The 20,315-nt window shown below is 51.3% G+C and overlaps 1 protein-coding gene across 8 annotated transcripts in view; it reads right to left on the minus strand.

Annotated features, from left to right (window-relative positions):
- Positions 1 to 20,315, minus strand: part of RASGRF1 (Ras protein specific guanine nucleotide releasing factor 1) — a 100,274-nt gene that overhangs the window by 60,447 nt on the left and 19,512 nt on the right. For all 8 annotated transcript variants that reach the window (XR_003507411.1, XR_003507414.1, XR_003507413.1 and 5 more), the window contains exons 2-5: positions 15,038 to 15,144; positions 9,409 to 9,556; positions 4,536 to 4,628; positions 1,786 to 2,039 (exon numbers count right to left, since the gene is read on the minus strand). Coding sequence is in view for 4 of the 8 variants with exons in the window: in XM_027521308.1 (XP_027377109.1) it covers positions 1,786 to 2,039; positions 4,536 to 4,628; positions 9,409 to 9,556; positions 15,038 to 15,144 (602 nt within the window). In the remaining 4 variants the exon portion in view is untranslated. The remainder of the gene's footprint in view (positions 1 to 1,785; positions 2,040 to 4,535; positions 4,629 to 9,408; positions 9,557 to 15,037; positions 15,145 to 20,315) is intronic.

The raw sequence follows: 20,315 nt of genomic DNA on the forward strand, positions 1-20,315 counted from the left end.
TAAGCTGGTCTCTGCTCACAAAAAGCAAAGTGGTTAAGACAGTGACATTTATACTGTCCTATGCACACAGTGGGTCATGTGCTGAGGTATGAACGATAAGAAGGCAGTCATGTTCAGGACTTCCCAACTGGTCCAGTGGTTAAGACTCTGCGCTCCCAAATCAGGGGCCTGGGTTCTATCCCTGGTCGGGGAACTAGAGCCCACATGCTGCAGCTAGGAGCCTGAATGTCACAAGGAAGATCCCACATACTGCAACTAAGACCTGGCACAGCCAATTAAATACATTAAAATAAAGCAATTTTGTAAGGCCCAGTGATTCAGTTTCTATAAGGTTTTCTGAGGCTAGAAGCCGCTCCCCTCCTTCTGCTCCCACCTCTACCGTGTCCCTGTACCCTGACATCTCCTCCACATCCATGAGGTCAGCCTGGTCCTTCTCCCAGCCACCTTCAGCATCTCAGCTCAACCTCTCAAAATCAGACCTGCGTCCCCTGGCTCCCCCATCTCCTCCCAGGTGATACATAAGTCCTTAAACTTGCTACAGCACCCTGGCAGGTAAAGGGGCAGAGCAGGGCCCAGGGGAGGTGACCCTGGGTCCCAAACATCTCTGCATAATACCTGGATGAGGCAGCTGGAACTAGTGAAGTGACTGAACGATGACTATGCTAAAGGAAGTGCAGCTGAACGAATAACCTGGAGCACATATGATTTACGTTCATTCCTAGGTGAGAATCGTTTGTAAATAGCGCTCTGTTGATGTTTTTATGTCTGTTGCTTTTACCTAGTTTACTCCATTTTATTGGCTACCACAAAGCTCCTTTAAACCACTTCCTAAGACTGCCCTTTTCAAAAGAGGTGGACAGCAGAAGGGCAACCGTCAGCTCAGCCTTTTGAGGCACTTCCAATCCCACACAAACACCCAGGGTCACCATTTGGGAAAAGTGACCACTTTCATATGGCATGTGCGTAACGCGGTACAGAGCTGAACTCTAACGAGACTGAGATTTCTAAAAATTTAGACCTGTTTCTTGATCATTATGACGGTGCTATTAAGGTAGAGGAAAGGAACATGCTTGGTTTTTTGTAGCTTGATTTGTAACTTGTAAACATTTAGTTCAACTCCTGTCCCACGTGGTGCCAGTGGTAATGAACCTGCCTCTCAATACAGGAAACATTTAATCCAGGGTTTCTCAACCTTGGCTTGATTATTTTTATTGATTGATTTTTTTCTGGTGCATAGGATCTTAGCTCCCTGACCGGGGATCAAATCTGCACCCCTTGCAGTGGGAGCTCAGTGTCTTAACCACTGGACCACCAGGGTATTGGCACGATTATTTCTGGTGGAATAATTCTTTGCTGGGGCAGCGGGGGGCGGGGGGGACTGCTCTGTGCACTGTAGGATGTTGAGCATCATCTCTGACCTCTACCCACTAGATGCTACTTGCAAACTCTCCCCCGAACCCCCACACCAAGTTCTGACAATCAAAAATGTCTCCCGACATTGCCCCAGCTGAACCCCTGAGTTTAGACATCTACTCTGTGGGCCTCTATCCGTATCCTGCCCATAAGGGTCAGAACACTGGCTTCTAGGCCCGGGGCCTCAGGAGGGCTCCTTCCTCTCTGGGCTCAGTTTCCTCCTCAGCACTTGGTGGGAACTAGAGGAGGGCTTGCGCTCAAGTTCAGTGCTGGCCAGGCTCCTTCCTCCCGCCTTGGCCAAGCACTTCGAGGAAGTGGTGGTGGTGGTGGTGGTGGTGGGGTGCAGGCAGGGACCGAGGTTCAGGTGCTCACCTGTTCAGGAAGATGCTGCTGACGTCGTCGTGCGTGATGGGGGGCTTCTTGGAGCTGGCGGCCATCCGCAGTGGGCGCAGGAAGTTGTTCACCAGGATGTGCAGCTGCTGCACGTACTCGGCCTCGGCCTCCAGCATGCTGAACACCACCTGGTTCCTCTTGCGCATGCTGTCTGCGTGCGGTGACCGGATGTAGTCCTGGATGATGGTCTTCCACTTGCGCCGGCATAGCCAGCCCCGCAGGAAGCTCTGCACCTGGGCGCCGAGACCGGGGGAGAGCCGCCCATCAGCCTCTGCTGCCCGGGTCCTTCCAGGACCAAGGCTCTGTTGTCCCCTGTGCTTAGGGAAAGAGCTCAGGCAAAGGTAGGCCTGGTGCCCCTGCCTGCGTGGTGCTGGGCGCGACTTCGAGGCCCTCCGAGTCCACTCTCCATCTGTGCCCTGAGGCTAAGGAGATGATGGCCAGACTCAAAGTGTGTGGTTCCCGGACAGGCAGCTTCAGCATCTCCTGAGATTCTGTTAGAAATGCCAACCCCAGGCCCCATCCCAGACCTTTGTGTTCAAACCAGGTCCCCCAGGTTTCTCTGGTAGCATCACCAGACGGAGGGAAAATGTGGCTCCAAGTCCCCACCATGGGAGGGGACTCGAGAAGAGAGAGCTGCCAGGCTGTGCCAGGTGGAGCTCACACTTCTCATCTAATGACTGGCCTGAGAGCCCTGAAGTTTCAATTTAAGCTTGTCTGGACAGAGGGCAATTATCACATTGAACTGAATATGGCAGATGAGTTCATCTTTTGCTTGGACCTCATCAGCAGGCGCCAGAGGCTCTCCTCTGCCTCCACGGGGAGAAATGAACACGGTGACTTGAGTCGGGCTACTTGGCTTGGCCACGTTTTGGCGAGAACTTGGGAAGGGCCTTGATTCCCAGACTCAGAGGACTGTGTGAAGATCTGCATGCTTCCAATCAAGGCTCCTCACCATTCCTGCTGCTGAGTTGTGGGCAAGCTCAGGGGCTGCACGGGGAGGGCCCAGGGCCCCAGGAACAAAGGTGCTGCGTGGTGCTGGGTCGGGGCGGGGATTCTGGGGATCCAGGGGCTGCCTGTTGAGGTGCTCATCAAAATACTATCAGCTGAAAAGGGCACTGGCCATTTGGCCTTCCGAGTGCAGACCTGTGGCCACGGCCGTCTGCCCTGGGGAGGAGCGGCTTGACTTCGTCACAACAGATCTCTCTGAAGATAAGAAGCCTCTCTGGATAAAGGGTGAGGGGCTTGCTCAGAGGCCCCAGAAGGGTGACAATAAAAGGAGGACAGTGCATTTCAGCTGGATTTAACAAAATGTTCCCACCAGAATGGCTATCAAAATGGGCCGGGAAGTCCAGTGGGGCCATGGAAGACAAGGCAGACCAGCACATCCCTGTGTGGGTAGGGCTTGGTTCAGACCCCTGGTGGCACTAGTGGCAAGTCCCAATGTCCATGGGGTACCAGGGGGTCCTATGGATCATAGGTGGGCAGGCAGCTGGCCTAGGGCCAGCAGACACTGTGGGCAGGAGGCAGGCCCGGGGCTGCGAGACCTCCTGCTTTTCCAAGAGATGGTGTGTCCCAGTGACCGAAGATGTGGGCTCTGGAGCTCAGCGGCCAGGGTTGAAATGTCGCTTTGCCAATACCTGGCTGTGTGACCTAAGCAAGTCACTTTGCCCTTATGGGCTTCTGTACCCTCATCTGTGAAATGCAGACAATAATCAAACTCCAGAGGGCTCTCAGTTCGGAAGAGATTAATCTGCATACATCTCCTAGAATAGTGTCTGGCACATAGAAAGTGCGTAAGGGATGTTAGCTCTTTCTATTTCTGAGTAACCAGAAATACAGGCTTTTTTTTTTTTTAATGTGAAATGTTTAGCGTTTATAGCACCGGCAACACATTAAAAAGGGGGAAAAAAACACCGTATGGGCTAAAAACCCCAAACACGCTGGGAGGCTGAACTTGGCCTGTGGGAAGCCAGTTTGCAGCTTCTGGTCTGTATGGTGCTGGGGTCCTTTTATGCTCTTGACAAGGAGGGTTTTCTGGTTTCACTTGTTTTTCTTAGGGTGAGTCAGGCTCCCCTGCTTCAAGTCTGGCCAGCTGCAAACACAGACCATGTTCTTCCCCTGCACAGGGTGGCCCATGATGCTGGTCAGTATCCCCGCCACTGGGCAGCTTTCTGGTACCTCCTGAGATGTCCACCCCTTCTGGACTCCAAAAGCGTAAAACCAGCTGGACCAACCCTGGTGCGTCACAGAGGTCGGTTCCCATGCTAACCTCTGCTGGGGACCGAAGGGTACAGTTGGGAGAGGCAGTGTTTGCAGGACAGCGGCTGGGGTGAGGCAGGGCAGTCAGGCACGCAAGGTTTGGAGGATGGAAGAGTGGCCTGGGGTCTTGCTGAATCTGCCCAGGGTCGTGAGGAAAGCTCTCAGCTACGAGTCTCACAGCCTGGGTTCCTGCCCTGGCTCAATCCACTCTTTCACCTTTTGGGGCCTGGGTTTTCCTATCTATCAAATGGGCTGAACCACCCCACCTCACAGAAACAGCCGGAAGAAATGGCTCGAGAAGGTGCCGGTAGGAGATGAGGGCTACTGGTTCTGCCTTTAGAGTGGAAGTGGAAGGCCACACTGGGAGCAGGGGGGCAGCAGGTGGACGCTGTGGACACGGGGCTGTGCGGGGGTGGGGCTCTCTAAAGAGGACCGGGGCAGCTTCGCCAGCCCTGAGGGACGGTACAGACCTTCTTGATTTTTTTGATGTCACTGTCTTCGTCGTTGGGGGTGACAGTCTGGGTGGACTGGATGCGCTCATTGTCCTTGAGCAGAGATGCGATCTGCAACAGAGACATGGGTCAGCTGCTGGGGGTGGGGGGGGGCGCTGCGGCAGCGGGCGGAAGTCCCACCCCTCCAGGCACCACCAGGCGCAGCGTGGTGGGCAAGTGCCCTCCCACGCACTCTGTGAGGCCAGGGGTACTGCAGCTCCTGTCCGCCCGAGGTCACAAGCCGGACATCTGTGAGTGAGCACTGGACCTGGTGCCCGTCCACCCGGGTCCAGGGCAGCTGGGATCTGACTCTGAGTGACCCTGGGCGGGGCACCCTCAGGGCTGCAGGCAATCCCTTTGTAATCTGGGAGCTTTGGTCCAAATCTGTGATCATCTTCCTTACTTCCTAAACCTTCAGTCTCTTTATCTTCGAATTTCTATTGTGGTAAAATAGACATAACATAAAATTTACTGTTTTAACCAGTTTTAAGTGCACAGCTCAGTAGCATCAAGTTCATTCGCACTGCTGTGCAACCATCTGCACCATCTGTCTCCAGAACTTTCTCATCCTCCCCAACTCTGTCCCCATTTAAACACTAACTCCCCAGCCCCTGGCACCCACCATTCTACTTTCTGTGAATCTGGTCTCTAGGTACCTTGCCTAAGTGGAATCGGACAGTATTTGTCTACCTGTGTCTGCCTTATTTCACCAGCATAAGTTTCACCTGTGTCATACCAGGTGTCAGACTTCCCTTCCTTTGTAAGGTTGAGTAATATCCACTGTATTGTTGTTTTGTTGGTCAGTAGGGTCTAACTCTTAGCAACTCCATGGACTGTAGTCTGCCAGGCTCCTCTGTCCATGGGATTTTCTGGGGAAGAATACTGGAGTGGGTTGCCATTTCCTTCTCCAGGGGATCTTTCTGACCCAGGGATCAAACTGTTCTCAAGCACTGGCAGGCGGATTCTTTACTGCTGAGCCACCAGGGAAGACATCCATTGTATATACAAACCCTATTTTGCGATCCATTCACCCATCAATGGACACTTGGGTAGTCCCTTTGTTTTTTCAAACAAAACTGTCCTGGAACCCCAGCAGGACTTCAGCTGGAAGTGCTGCTGGCTTGGCTGTCCCCTCCCGGGACAACCCTGAAGGACTTCTCTGACTTGGAGCTCTCTTTGGAACACAGCCTGGGAACTGCTGGCCTAGAAAAATGGAACAGCCCTTTAAATGAGCGTTGGAGCTGATCTAAGAATCTATATTTGCCAGATTTGGGATCAGACAGGTCTGCCCAGCTGCAAGAATAAAGCCAACACAGGATCACCCAGAAGAGGCGCCTTAAGCCACACTGTGGCCGGGGACCTCAGGCAATCTCAGGTGGACAGGCCAGTGGTACAGCCTCCCTGGTGGGGCTCCATCACGCCACCCCAGAGTCCGCAAGTTTCTGCTGGGGATCCCTCACCAGGGCTCCCAGGGCTTCGAACTTTCTCGTGAAAATGCTGACATGCATGCATACTAAGTCACTTCAGTCGTGTCTGACTCTTTGCAACTCTATGGACTGTAGCCTGCCAAGCTCCTCTGTCAATGGGATTCTCCAGGCAAGAATACTGGAGTGGGTTGCCATTTCCCTCTCCAGGGAATCTTCCCGACCCAGGGATTGAACACGTGCCTCTTGGTCTCCTGCAGTGGCAAGTGGATTCTTTACCACTAGTGCCACCTGGGAAGCCCGAAAATGCTGATACTGCCTGTGTATTCCATCACGACTATGGTATCTATGGGGGAAGGACCATACCGTTTCATTCATTCATGGGTTCCGGGTGCCTAGTGTGGGGCTGGTGCCTGACAGATATTCATTGGCTACAGAAATAAGTTAATTAGAGAAGGGTTAGAACCACAGCAGTGACAAAAACCTCAACCACAGGAAAACGCCACAGTCACTGAGCCCCACACAGCCCAGGGGACTCCACAAACACCACCACAAAGCCTCCGCTCCTCTTCAGCGCACGTGGCTCTGTCCCCTCAAGGCCACTTGCTGAACTGCAGAATGAATGGGCTCTCACAATTGAGCGAATTGAGCACTCTGAAAGCAAAATGGAACAGTTACCCGCTCTCCACTCTCGGGTTGCTAAAATTACCCCAGCCTATGCTTGAAGAGCGGCTGAAAATATCTAACTGAGACATATTCAGCGCCGACACAGGCTTTTCTTCTTTCTCCCCCACCCCCCACCTTTTATTTCGATTCTCTGGGAACATCTGCACAGTGAAATAAAGGCTGGTTCTTTGATCTGTATTTTAAAGGGCTGAGGAATACATGCGAACACACACACGCACAGGCAGGCTCTTAGAGAGCTGAGAGATGCAGGAATGCCCAGTCAATGCCCGCATTTGACCTGATTATTATCACCTTCTGCTTTCTTTGCTACTTTTGAGCTTTGCACGTGGAACCACTTTTTTTTTTTTCTTTAGCATGGTGGGTTGTGTGTGTGCATGTGCTGTGTGTGTGTGTCCGTCCTGTATTTAAACCTGGCACTTGTCTCAGAAAGAGGCATTCCAGGACATCCACTCAGCAGGGACCAGGGCAAAAAATAGATGCAATTAGGTCAGGCACTATGCTGCATGCACAGTAGCACTGGCAGCCTTGGAGCCTCTGTTCAAGGATCATCAGGTCTGGGGTGGGGGACAAAGCTCTAGTGAGGGAGTTGCAAGCCTGGGACCCCACACAAGTCCTGGGCTATGGCCCATCTCTGCCTGGAGCAAGGGTCAGGTGAGCCCACGGAGGCAGCCTTTCTCCGACCCTGGCCGGTCTCTTCTGGAGATGGCTCTGCTTTGGACCTCGGTTTGCTTGCTAGATGTCCAGGGTCTGCTCAGTTGACCCTTGTCAATGAAGGCCACGCAGGGTGGGGACTTTGGCTCACGCCCAAGTCACTGGCTAGAGTCTAGCTTCGGCTGCCTGACCAGGCTCAAAGCCAGGTGTCTCTGCTGGACCCTGTCCACTCGCCACCAGTGGTCTGGCTTCCTTGATCCATCAGAGGAAAACCCCGCTTGCCACCCCAATTTTGAGACAGGGTGCATCGGTTTCTGCCCCACCCTGCTCCCTCTCAAGAGGCAGTGTCTTTAGTCCAGAATGCATTTGGTCAGAGCAGTCATTCACGGTGGAATTAACCCAGGTGTTTTCCTCTTTGTTAACTGCCAAGGTTTTACTAAGACCTTTGTAATTCTTGTTTTTCAGATAGCTGCCACACAGCTCAGTTCTTCCTCCCTTTTTTTTCCCTTAAGTTTTTTGATCTTGTCTAGCGACATGTGGGATACAGTTCCCTGTGCGTGTGTGCCTAGTCACTCAGTCTTGTCCAACTCTATGGGACCCTATGGACTGTAGCCTACAAAGGTCCGTACAGTCAAAGCTATGATTTTTTCCAGTAGTCATGTATGGATGTGAGAGCTGGACAATAAAAAAGGCTGAGTGCTGCAGAATTGATGCCCCTGCATTTTGGGGGAATCCCCTGATGGCTCAGATGGTAATGAATCTGCCTACAACGTGGGAGACCGGGGTTCTATCCCTGGGTCAGGAGGCTACCCTGGAGAAGGGAATGGCAACCCACTCCAGTATTCTTGCCCAGAGAATCCCATGGACAGAGGAGCCTGGTGGGCTACAGTCCATGGGGGTCACAAACAGTCAGACAAGACTGAGCAATTAACACACATTGTGACCTCCTGGTGAGATGAGGCCGTGAGAGGCGATCAGATCATCATGTGGAGGTGTGAACAGCTGGCGAGGGGTATCTGTGGGCTGAGAGTCAGCATCTCTCAGGTAAATGAGAATTTCTGGGATGCTGTTAAAGTGCAGGTTCTGACTCGGGATATCTGGGTGAGACCCCAGGTTCTGCATTTCTGATGGGCCATATCACACTTTGAGAAGTGAAGGTCTAGAAGACTTAACCTAGCAAGACTAGAAGACTAGTTCTAGAAGTTTTAGAAGACTTAATCAGCCTCCAGATGGCCATGGCAGGCAGAAGGAAGGGATCGTCTTGGAGCTGAGCCTGAGCCCACACTCTGAGGACTTACCAGCCATGCTCTGGCCCCACACCTGCCCCTTAGTCCATGTGGTTGTCAGAAGATTAACCAGGAGCTTGCCAATCAGTGACCTCACTTGATCTTCACAGCCTTGTCAGCTAGCGATAAAAAGCCTATTCTTCAGAAAGAAGGTTGAGCGCCAAAGAATTGATGCTTTCGAACTGTGGTGCTGTAGAAGACTCTTGAGAGTCTCTCGGGCAGCAAGGAGATCAAACCAGTCAATCCTAAAGGAAATCAACCCTGAATATCCATTGGAAGGACTGATGCTGAAGCTGAAACTCCAATACTTTGGCAACCTGATGTAAAGAGCTGACTCATTAGAAAAGACCCTGATGCTGGGAAAGATTGAAGGCAGGAGGAGAAGTGGACGACAGAGGATGAGATGGTTGGATGGCAACATCAACTCAAAGGACGTGAGTTTGAGCAAACTCTGGGAGATAGTGAAGGACAGGGAAGACTGGTATACTGCAGTCCATGGGGTTGCAAAGAGTTGAGCACGACTTAGCGACTAAACAACAACATAGACAGAGGTGCAGAGGGACTGGGGGACTTGCTTCAGGTTGCAGCTGTTAAGAGGCAGGGGTGGGCTTTGAACCCAGATCTGACCACCCGACCTTTCCACTGGGCCAGCATCACTGATTTTAAGTTTGGGGCTGGCATAGCTGTGGCTGGGAGAGGGTCCCTCCTGCCTACCCTGTGCCTCCCTGAACCTGGGGAGCCCGGGTGTGAGGTTGGAGGCTGGGATCCCTGGCCAGACTCCTCTGCTCCCGGGGTTGCGGTCACCTCTGCCTTCAGTCGCTCGATCTCCACCTCCCCGTCCTCGATCTGCTGCCGCAGCTGCTTGGCCACCGTCTTCTCGGTCTCCACGATCTGCAGCAGGTGCAGGTATTTTTGCATCAGCGCCTCGTGCTCCGTGGCCAGGGTCCGGTAGCTGTGGACAGAGGGAGAGGGCAAGTAGGATGCTGCACCCACAGGAGCCGGCTGCCTCTCTGGGGTCACCAATGACCTCCCACTTAAATTGAGAGGACACTGTTCAGTCTGGAATCTACTGACATGACCTTCCAGGTTCCCTGGATGCAACTGGTAAGTGGTGTGACAGCTTAGAGACAGTGGCTTTTGTTTCAAACTCAGAAGCCACTTCACACAAGTTCTTTAAGTCCCTAAGAACTTATGGGGGAGACCCTCTTGGCAAAATGGGACAATAATTGCCTCCCTACAAGCCCCCAGGATGGAGATGAGGATCCCAGGAGGCTGAGGGCGGGGAAACAGCTTTGCTCTAGGAGAGGGGCTATGTGACAGAGGTGGTGGGCAGTGGAGACCGGTCCCTTGATGGTGTCAGAGAAGGAGGCTCTGCCCAGTGGTGCTCTGAAAGGGCGGGGAGGGGTGGCGGGAAGAGCTGGCAGCTCTCCTCAGGGCGGTGGCAGGGGCAGAGGGTGGGCAGAGGACCTGATGCCCGTGCCTGGAGGAAAACACCTGATTCTCAAATCAAAGCTCCATGCTTGTTCCCCCATCCCCTTCTAGAGGTAAACGACAAGCTACAAGAGAGAACTCTTTGGTTAAAATAAGGCTTTGGTACATCTCTTATAATGAATTTAAACTAGAATATCAGGTGTTAATGTTTTCCCAACTTCCCAAGAGGCTTAATTATCTTGACTTGCAAAGGAAATGCAGTCGAGAACAGGAAGGACTCCGTTTTCACACCGCTGGTCTCTCCTCCTTGCTCCACCAGTGTGAAAATTCAGAGCCTTCATCAGTTTGTTCTTAGCGGTGCTTCAAAACTGGGATCTGGAGTCTTATTGGCAGGACGGTTCGGTCTGTTTGTGCCTCCCTTTCTTCCCTTCCCCTGTCTTCGCTGCCTGCCTCCCTTGCCTCCTCCTCCCCCAGGTTTCGGTTTTAAAAAAACGTTTTATTGGAGTATAACTGCTTTACCGTGTTGTGTTAGTTTCTGCTGTACAGCAAAGCGCTTCGTCGATATGTATACATATATCCCCTCTTTTTTGGAGTTCCTTCCCTTTTAGGTCACCGCAGAGCACTGAGTCGAGTTCCCTGTGCTGTCCAGCAGGTTCTCGTTAGTCATCTGTTTTATATGTAGTAGTGTATACCTGTCTATCCCAATTGCCCAATTCCTCCCCCTGCTCCTGCCCCTTTGGTGTCCATAAGTTTGTTCTCTATATCTGTGACTCTATTTCTGCTTTTCAAATAAGTTCATCTGTACCATTTTTCCAGATTCCACATACAAGTGATATTATATGAAATTTGTTTTTCTCTTTCTGACTTGCTTGACTCTGTATGACACACTCTAGGTCCATCTGCACCTCGGTGCAGCACCGTCTTTATAGACTCACAGATTCTCAGAGCTGGGAGGAAACTCAGGAATCACGAAAGGCCAACTGTCTAATTTTATAAACAAAGAAACTGAGGCCCAGAGAGGGGAAGTGACTTGCCCCCTTGAATGACAGTCAGTCACTGAGCGTCGAAGCTGGAGCTGGAATCGCACCACAGTTCCTGAAGAGTCAGGTCTGCGCTCTCCACGTGGCCGTCCGGTTTCCATCTAGTTCTCCTTACTGAGCTCCAGACCACAAGCCACACTTGGTGTTATATTTTATACATTGCTGTACAGACACATAGCCCAGAGGCATCCCATAATCTAGACTACTATGCATACAGTGGCAGAGTGTATTGTGTCTGTACCTGTTCCTATACCATGTGCTTATTTTTGTACATACCTTGTTTCTACTATGTTGTGTCAAAGTGAAAGTGTTAGGCGCTCAGTGGTCTCCGACTTTTTTGTGGTCTCACGGACTGTAGCCCGCCAGGCCACCATGGAAGCCCTAGGGGCAGCCAACCTGGTCCACAAATTAAAGATGCCTCTGAAAACGCATCTAGACCTGCACGCTCGGAGCCAGACTGGACCCTGCTGGCTTCTCTCAGCCCTTCAGTCTGTGCTATGGTTGTCCATCTGCATAGCATCTGACTTGAAGAGCTTCTGGGTGGCCATGGCTTCTGGGTTGGCAGCAGCCAGGGACAGCTCACTGTCTCTCTGCAGGTATCTCATGGGCCAAAATGACCACATCTCTTAGACAACCTAACTGTAGCCTCAGCAGCTAGTTTTTGTCTTCCCCTTAAATGTCCTGGCCCAGAGCAAAAAAGCCTGTGTCCGAGTCCAGTGTGGCCTTGGCAAGAGTTGAGGAGTAAGAATTGGTTTGGGACTTCTGGTCCCTCCTTTTTCTTCTTCCAACCTCTCTTCCCATTCTCTTTGAAAATAAAACTTTCCCTCAGAAAAGGATCAGACATGTTCCTCTGTGAATGTGTTACTCACTCAGTCGTGTCCGACCCTTTGCAACGTCATGGACTCTAGCCTGCCAGGCTCCTCTGTCAATGGGATTCTCCAGGCAAGAATACTGGACTGGGTTGCCATTTCTTTCTCCAGGGGATCTGCCTGACCCAGGGATCTAACCCATGCCTCCTGTACTGGCAGCCAGATTCTTTACCAGTGAGTCACCTGGGACACCCACTCTTTGGCATAGCTGACCTTAAGATAGGGAGATTCTCTAGGTGGGCCTTACCTAATCACATGAGGCTTTATTTTACTTATTCATCTAATTTATACAATTTTATTTGGCTGCACTGGGTCTTAGTTGCAGCCCCGAGGCTTGTCAGATCTTAGCTCCCCGACCAGGAATCAAACCCACATCCCTTGCATTGGAAGGCAGTGTCTTAACCACTGGACTACTGGAGAAGGCCCCACATGAACTTCTTAAAATGGAGAGCTTTCTCTGGCTGGTCACAGAAGGAGTGGTCAGAAATTTGGGGCTGGAGAACGATTTGGTGAATCACTGTTGGCTCAAGGATGGAAGGGACCACATGGCACGGAATGCCAGACTGCTGTGCTACAGGATGGAGCTGAGAGCCTTCCCTGACCACCAGCCAGCAGGGATGCGCTCCTATAAGAAACTGACTCTTGCCAACAATAGGAGTGAGCTTGGAAGCAGAGACATCTCCAGAACTTCGAGGTCAGAAATTTGACTCCTTGATTTCAGCCCATGACCTCTGTGCAGAGATCACAGCCAAGTCTCAGTCCAGACTTCTGACCACAGAACTGAGAGAAATGGGTTTGGTTTTGAGCTACTAAGTTTGTGATCATTTGTTCTGCAGCTGTAGAGAACTAAAACATGCTAATAGACATAATTTGTTTTACAAATTTGAGGGGAATTTGGGAATGGGAAGCACAGACCGTAAATGTACAGTTTGATTGAGGTGGATAAATGCATATGCCCTGATTGAGATAAAGAAATCCCCAACACCCCAGAATTCCCCTGTGCCCCTCCTCATCAATCCACACCCCAGAAGTAGCTACTTTTGGATTTCTGTCACCACAGTTTAGTTCTGCCTGTGTTATTAGAATTTTAGATAGCAGGATTCAGACAGCATGTACTGTCTTATGTCTGGCTCTTTTACTCCGCATCCTGGCTATCTGTTTTGTTACACATATTTGCAGTGGGTTCCTTTTTATTGTTGAGCGGTATTCTATCGCAAGGATGTATCAAGGTTCTTTCCTACATCTGCCTGTTGATAGACACCTCAGCTATTTCTAGTTTGGGGGCTATTGTGCATAAAGCTGCTAAGGAAATTTGCATGCAAGACTTTCTGTGGATGTTTTTTATTTCTCTCGAGATAAATACTAGGAAGTGGAACTGCCGGGTCACAGAGTAGGTTAATGTTTCACTTTTAAAGGAACTGCCTAATGATTTTTCAAAGTGGTTGAACCACTTTATGGTCCCACCAGCATCGTGTGATTTATAGTTATTCCACCCCCTCTCCAACATTTGCTACTGTCAGTCTTTTTTTTAAAAATTTCTTTGGCTGCGTCAGCTCTTAGTTGTGGCAAGAGGAATCTTTGTTGGGTCATTCGGGGTCTTTCACTGTGGCACAGACTCTCTAGTTTGGCTCGCAGGCTTAGTTGCCCCTCTGTGTGTGAGATCTTAAGTTCCCCAACTGGGGATTGAACCCATGTCCCCTGCATTTCAAGGTAGATTCTTAACCACCGAACCACCAGGGAAGTCCCCTTTATGTATACTTCCAATACTTATCTGGGCTTCCCTGGTGGCTCAGCTGGTAAAGAATCCGCCTGCAATGTGGGAGACCTGGGTTCGTTCCCTGGGTTGGGAAGATCCCCTGGAGAAGGAAACAGCTACCCACTGTAGTATTCTGGCCTGGAGAATTCCATGGGGTTGCAAAGAGTCGGACACGACTTTTTGAAAGTAAAAGTGAGTGACTTTCACTTTCACCACTTATCCATCTTTCATTTATTATTCATTTATCCACTTATCCATCATTTACCACCCACACATACACTCAACATCCAACTTCTGTCCATCCATCCTTGCATTCTTGCACTCGACATTTGCTTAACTCTTGTCTATATAAGGCCTTTGGTACCTGCTCCCAAGAGCTTACATTTTGTAGACAAGTAGACACAGAAACACACCGTTATCCTCTCAGCCAGAAAGGTCTGCTGCTTGGAGGGGTGAGTCTGGGTGTCCAACCTCCCTGAGAGTACTCGGCCCTGCTGGGGATTGTTAGCTCTGGGGCCACACCCTAGCCCCCAAGCCCATCATTTCCCTCAAACCTAGAAATGCTCCATTCAGTTTGAAGCCCCCGTTTTCTCTGTTGCATACACTCTCCTTCTGCTCTTCTACCCACCTGGCCCAGTGAGTCCCTCCAGAGAGGGGCACACATGGATGGGAAGGAGGGAAAGAGCCGGTTAAGAATCTGCACATCCAAGCACAGAGAATTTCAGTCTATAGAGAAGACCAAGGCCCAGAGAAAAGACAGGACCAGCACATCCCTGCAGCATCCAGTTTAGAACTCAGGTGGTCTTAGCTTTTGGTGACCATAAAACCTTGTGCTTAGTCACTCAGTTGTGTCTGACTCTCTGTGACCCCATGGTCTATAGCCCACCGGGCTTCTCTGTCCATGGAATTCTCCAGGCAAGAATACTGGAGTGGGTAGCCATTCCTTTCTCCAGGGGATCTTCCCAAACCAGGGATCGAACCCAGGTCTCCAGCACTGTGGGTGGCTTCTTTACCATCTGAGCCACCTGGGAAGTCCTGTAATAAAACCCTATAATCCAATCAAATTGGACTCAGTTCTCCTGGGATGATAAAAGAAGCTCATCTGATTGGAGGCAGGAGGGCACCCTGCTGTTCCTCGGGGGGGCTTGGCTCCTTGTGCATCCCGGAGAGGCACATCAGAGCCCCGGGTCTCTAAGAGTGGACCCATCAAGACACCCTTCTTACAGCTTCATGTCCCCTCCATGTGCTCCCTCTCCATGTCTTCCCCTCCCAGGGTTTGAGTTTGCCCAGGACGGGGCCCAGTCTTCTGCCTGGACCTTGGGGTGGCCGAGGCGTACCTGGCATGAGCGATGGCCGCCACCCACTCGTCGCAGTCCTTGGCGTCCTCTGTCCTCAGCTCCAAGGCTTTCTGGTTCTCGTGGCTGAAGTTAACCGTGAAATAGTGCTGCCCAAAGAAAAAGAAGACAGCCCCGATTACCAGGGTGATGGGCAGGGAACCAGCAGCATCTCCTGTCATCCATCTGGCTGCTTTGCAAAACACTCTGCTGCCACATCTGCTAGGCACACACTCATTATCTATGATCATCTGAATGCCATTCTATTTAGCAGTTTCAAACTCTGATTAAGGCAGGCTTTGTACAATGTAACAGAGCCTATGCTTAGGTTATTGTAAGAAGGAAGCAAAACCCACAAAGCCCTCTTTGCCAACAGACTGCACAAAAGCCAGTTTTAAACCATCAGGTATGCTGGGAGAAAGGCAGAGGAAACACACCAAGAGAGCATCCCCTCTGGCAACTGGGTACCCACTCAGTGCAGCATTCATTTCATTCACTCCACAAAAACATTCTGTGTATTCTACTATGTCCTGGCCTTACAGCAAGAAACAGACAGACCCTAGCAAGCTCACCAGAAGCCAGCTCTATGTTGGGAGCTGGTGGCTGACTTAGAGTTGGGTCACACAGGGGGCCTGCTCTCCAAGCTGCCAGGGCAGCAAGGACGCCAACAGTAGACACACAAGTGTAATATCATTCTATGAACGAATACCTGTAAAGCTGTTAGAACACCGGAAATCTAGTAAGCCCACATGTTCGATATCATTAATGCAGTGCAATGATCATTACCTTCATGGAGGTAAGAAAAAAGGGTCCAGGGAAAGTCACCCGCTGATTCAGCCCAGGAAAAGCAGGAGGCCTTCCCAGAGGACGAGGTGTTTGTCCAGGCTTTACTTCAGTCGATGGAAGAACAGAAGGGAGCACGGCATCTAGAGTGCACGGCATGTTCCAGGGGTGGGAATAAGGTATGCCAGAGCTGAGGCTGGGTGGGAGGAGGGGCCTGCATGGTGGAACTGAGCGGAAGGACACTCCCAGGTCTCTGGCTTGAGCACCTTAGGAGGGTGGGATGCCAGAGACTGGAGGAGGCATCGGCAGGATAAAGGGCAGGTGTCAGGGAGTCAAGGGTGGGAGTGGACATGCAGCCTGTGTGTGCCTGGAGGACCGTGTCTTTCTGGCTGCAGACAGGAGTCTAGGGTGCCAGCTTCAGGGTGGAGAGGAAAGCTGGGAGCAGACTCGGTCAGAGAGAAGGTGCACAAGCAACGAATCGGGACCCCACCTGTGGAGGCCACCTGGGTCTGGCCCTGGAGGAGAGAGGCTGCGAGGTGCAGTAGGGGTCCCCCCAAACCTGCCTGTTCAGAAGTTGCCCCACAAGCCACGATGTGGTCTTGCGTCAAGGAGTGCTGGCCCGTCCCTCCCTCCCCTGCAGCCCGGGCAGCAGGGAGCACCAGCACAAGGGCATAAACTTATTTTTTTTGCTTCCGCTGACATTACTGTCTTTCTGTTCATTGTCATTCTTGGTGGCAGCCAGGGGTGTGTGTGTGTGCATGTGTGTGTGCGCTGCACAGTCAATGTCTCTCACTTGTTTCCTAGGAAACAGATCTGGCTGTAGAATGAAATGTCAGCTGCAGCCACACATAACTGAATTGGGAAGGCTCCGGTGGGCACTCCCCACTCCCTGGAGAAGGGAGCAGTGACACATGCAGCTGCAGGCGACAAGCCAGCACGTTGCCCATATCCCCAGGGGTGGAGAGCTCACACACGCCTGACTTAACTTCACTCTGTATAATAGGCTCCAGGTTCAGAGATCTGGCTATACGATGAAATGCCAATGGAGGGGGTGGAAGGGGCTGGGGAAGGGGCCTCTGGGAACCTTGTGATCTTGTGTATTCCCAAATGCACCAAGTGGAACAGGTTTTGTGATCTGTTGACCACAGATGAATGTGAGGTGCAGAAAAGTCAGGCCACTTGCCCAAGGTCCCATAGCTGGAAACGAAAGGAGCCAGAATAACACCTTCCCCGGGTACCTACTGTCCACGCAGATCTTGGGCTTGATGCTGGGGTGAAGGATGAAAAAGGCAAGGTCCCTACCTGAAGGTACTTTTGGCCAGGGGAGGCTCAGGGTCCTAACTCAGAAACAAGGCCCTCCCAGCTCCACACGGGCTCAGCAGGGCTGCCGGGTCCCCAGAGAATCCCCAGGGGAACTCAGCATGGTCGGAACTGGCTGGACTCATCCGTGGCCCTGGCCAATTCCCAGGGCAGGCATAGTTTCCTTCCCCACGGAGTTGTGGGGGGGCCCAGAGCTGCTTGCCCTGGGGAGGAGACAGCTGGGCTTGGTGGAGGCTTCTGAGTCTGGCTACTCAGAGCTGCAGCAGGTGGTGGGCTTGGCTGAGGCCCCTCCCTCCCAGCAGAAGCTTCTCTTTAGTTGTGGTACATGTACACAAGGGAATATCACTCAACCATAAAAAGGAACACACATGAGTCAGTTCTACTGAGGTGAATGAACCTAGAGTCTGTTATACAGAGTGAAGACAGAAAGTGGAAAACAAATATCGTATGTTAATGCATATATATGGGATCTAGAAAGATGGTGCTGATGAACCTCTGCAGGTCAGCAGTGGAGACGCACACCTGGAGAACAGACTGTGGACATGAGGAGGGAAAGGAGAGGGTGGGAAAGTTTGAGAGAGTAGCACTGAAACATATGCATCACCGTACGTAGAATAGATGATGGGAATTTGTTGTATGACGCAGGAAGCTCAAAACCGGTGCTCTGTGACAAGCTAGAGGGCTGGGATGGGGTGGGAGGTGGGAGGCGGGGTGCAAGAGAGAGGGGACATGTGTATACCTATGGCTGATTCATGTTGATGTACGGCAGAAACCAACACAATATTGTAAAGCAATTATCCTCCACATAATAATAAATCATTTTAAAAAGAACTTTCTTTCTAAGCAGTCTTGCTTCATGGATGAGCAGATAGCTACCTGCCACCCTGTGTACTGTAAGCCCCTGCCACCTCACCTCCCCTGGACAGCTGACCATGAGGAAGGAAGCCGGGAAGGCTGCCTCCCTTTCCCTCCCCAGCCCCAGCTTGAGTCTGGCCTTCAGAAACATCTGGCTTTGTTTTCCTTTTTTTTTTTTTAACATCTAAAATTTTATTTATTATTGGAATATAGTTGCTTTACAATGTTGTGTTAGTTTCTGTTGTACAACAAAATGAGTCGGCTATATGTACACATATACCCCCTCCCTCTTGGACCTCCCTCTCACCCCGCCCCATCCCACCCCTCTAGGTCATCACAGAGCACAGAGCTGAGCTCCCTGTGCAATGCAGTGGCTTCCCACTAGCTGCCTGTTTTACACATGTGGTGTATACATGTCAGGGCTACTCTCTCAATTCATCCCAACCTGTCCGTCCCCTCCTGTGTCCATAAGCCCATTCTCTGCCTCTGGCTCTCTATTTCTGCCCTGCAAATAGCTTCACTAGTACCATTTTTCTAGATTCTGCATATATGCGTTAAGATATGATATTTATTTTTCTCTTCCTGACTTACTCCACTCCATAGGACAGTCTCTAGGAGAGTCTTCTGGCTTTCGACAGCTGCTGATACTCAATTCTCAGTCCCTCAGACCAGAGACAGGGCTCCCAGAGGCCCCTTCCCCAGCCCCTTGCACCCCCTCTACCGCAAGCTGCCAGTTCACCCTTCTGTTCGTCCCAATACTGTGTGGCCTGGCATCTGTCCCCATTGCTGCTGTTCTAGTTCAGGTCCTGGGACCATTCTCCCACAAGCATCCTGCATCTCTCTTCCTTAGAGAGAGCACCTAAACCCTGAATAACCGACTGGCTAGAAATACAGGTGAAGTGGCCTGCTGGCTGGAGGGACGTGCATACGGCCATAACAGCAGCCAAGACCCACTGCATCTCCTAGGAATCTGGCTACGGATGGCATGGTGAGCTCTGGAGAACTTGCAGAGTACCTTCAGGGCAGAAATCAAAGGGCCTGCAGTGCTGGCAGCTGGGGGTGGTGGTGGCGCTTGGCCGTAGATAAAGGGGAAATCGGAGGCCCTGGGCATCAGGCCAGGTTCTCAGCACACATTATCACCTCAACCCCAGGTGTGAAATGGATCACCTCCACTTAACTGAGGAAGTGGAGGCAAGCACCGTGGTTTGCCCAAGGTCACCAGCCAGGAGATAGCTCAGCTGAGCCAGGACTGGGGGCTGCCCCAGGCTGGAATGTAAGTGCTTCAGATGACTGGAGCATTCCCTCTGTGCTTGTACACCTCCCCACTGACAGCTGGCCCGTACAACCACGTTGCCTGACTGACTAGTAGAAAGTGTTCACTAAGGGAAAGTAAAACTTCCACCTGGCAATTCTGAGTCATCACCCCACCTGACTTCAGGCAGCCAAATAAATGAGACTTTGCTGAACTTTGGACTTGGGAGATGAGGGAAGAGGGACTACACACAGAAATGGAGACAAAGGACAAGGGAAAGCTGGAGGGAAGCACAGAGAGGGAGACAGAAGGAAAAGCACACAGGGACACAGAGACTGAGAGGAAGTGCAATTCATTGTGAAAGAACAAAACCCACACAGGGAGAGAATGGGTGAGCCAGGGGCTCCAGGAAGATGCTAAGAAAGAAGAATGTTTTAGATGCTTTGTTGTGTCCAGCTCTTTGTAAGCCCATGGACTGTAGTTTACTGTAGCCCACCAGGCTCCTCTGTTCATGGGATTCTCCAGGCAAGAATACTGAAGTGGGTTGCCATTCCCTTCTCCAGGGGGATCTTCCCGATCCAGTGATCGAACCTAGGTCTCCTCCATTGTAGGCAGATTCTTTATCATCTGAGCAACCAGAGAAGGCCAGATACTAAAAAATTTATCTATTTGACTGTGCCAAATCTTCCTTATGGCACACAGTATCTTTTTTTTTTTTCCAGCTGTGGCATGTGGGATCTAGTTCCCTGAATGAGGGATGGAACTCAGGCCCCTTGCATTGAGAGCGTGGAGTCTTAACCATTGGACCACCAAGGGAGTTCCCAAAATAGGTGACTTCTTGGCCTGTATGGGTTGCTGTGGACTTGGGAGCAAAAGTGTGATGACTGTCCAGCCCTGAGCCACTTCAGCAGCTCAGGGCAACATCAAAGGAACAACTGCCCATCTTGTGGGTAGATGCACTGCCGCATAGCAAGAAACTGGCTGGTCCCTCCCCAAAGGATGCTCAGGACTGACCTCCCATCCTCTGCTGGTTGCCATCACCCAACCCCAGCCCCATCCCTGGATGTCAAC

This window comes from Bos indicus x Bos taurus, chromosome 21, assembly GCF_003369695.1.
Source record: "Bos indicus x Bos taurus breed Angus x Brahman F1 hybrid chromosome 21, Bos_hybrid_MaternalHap_v2.0, whole genome shotgun sequence".
In the NCBI taxonomy this organism is placed as follows: domain Eukaryota; kingdom Metazoa; phylum Chordata; class Mammalia; order Artiodactyla; family Bovidae; genus Bos; species Bos indicus x Bos taurus.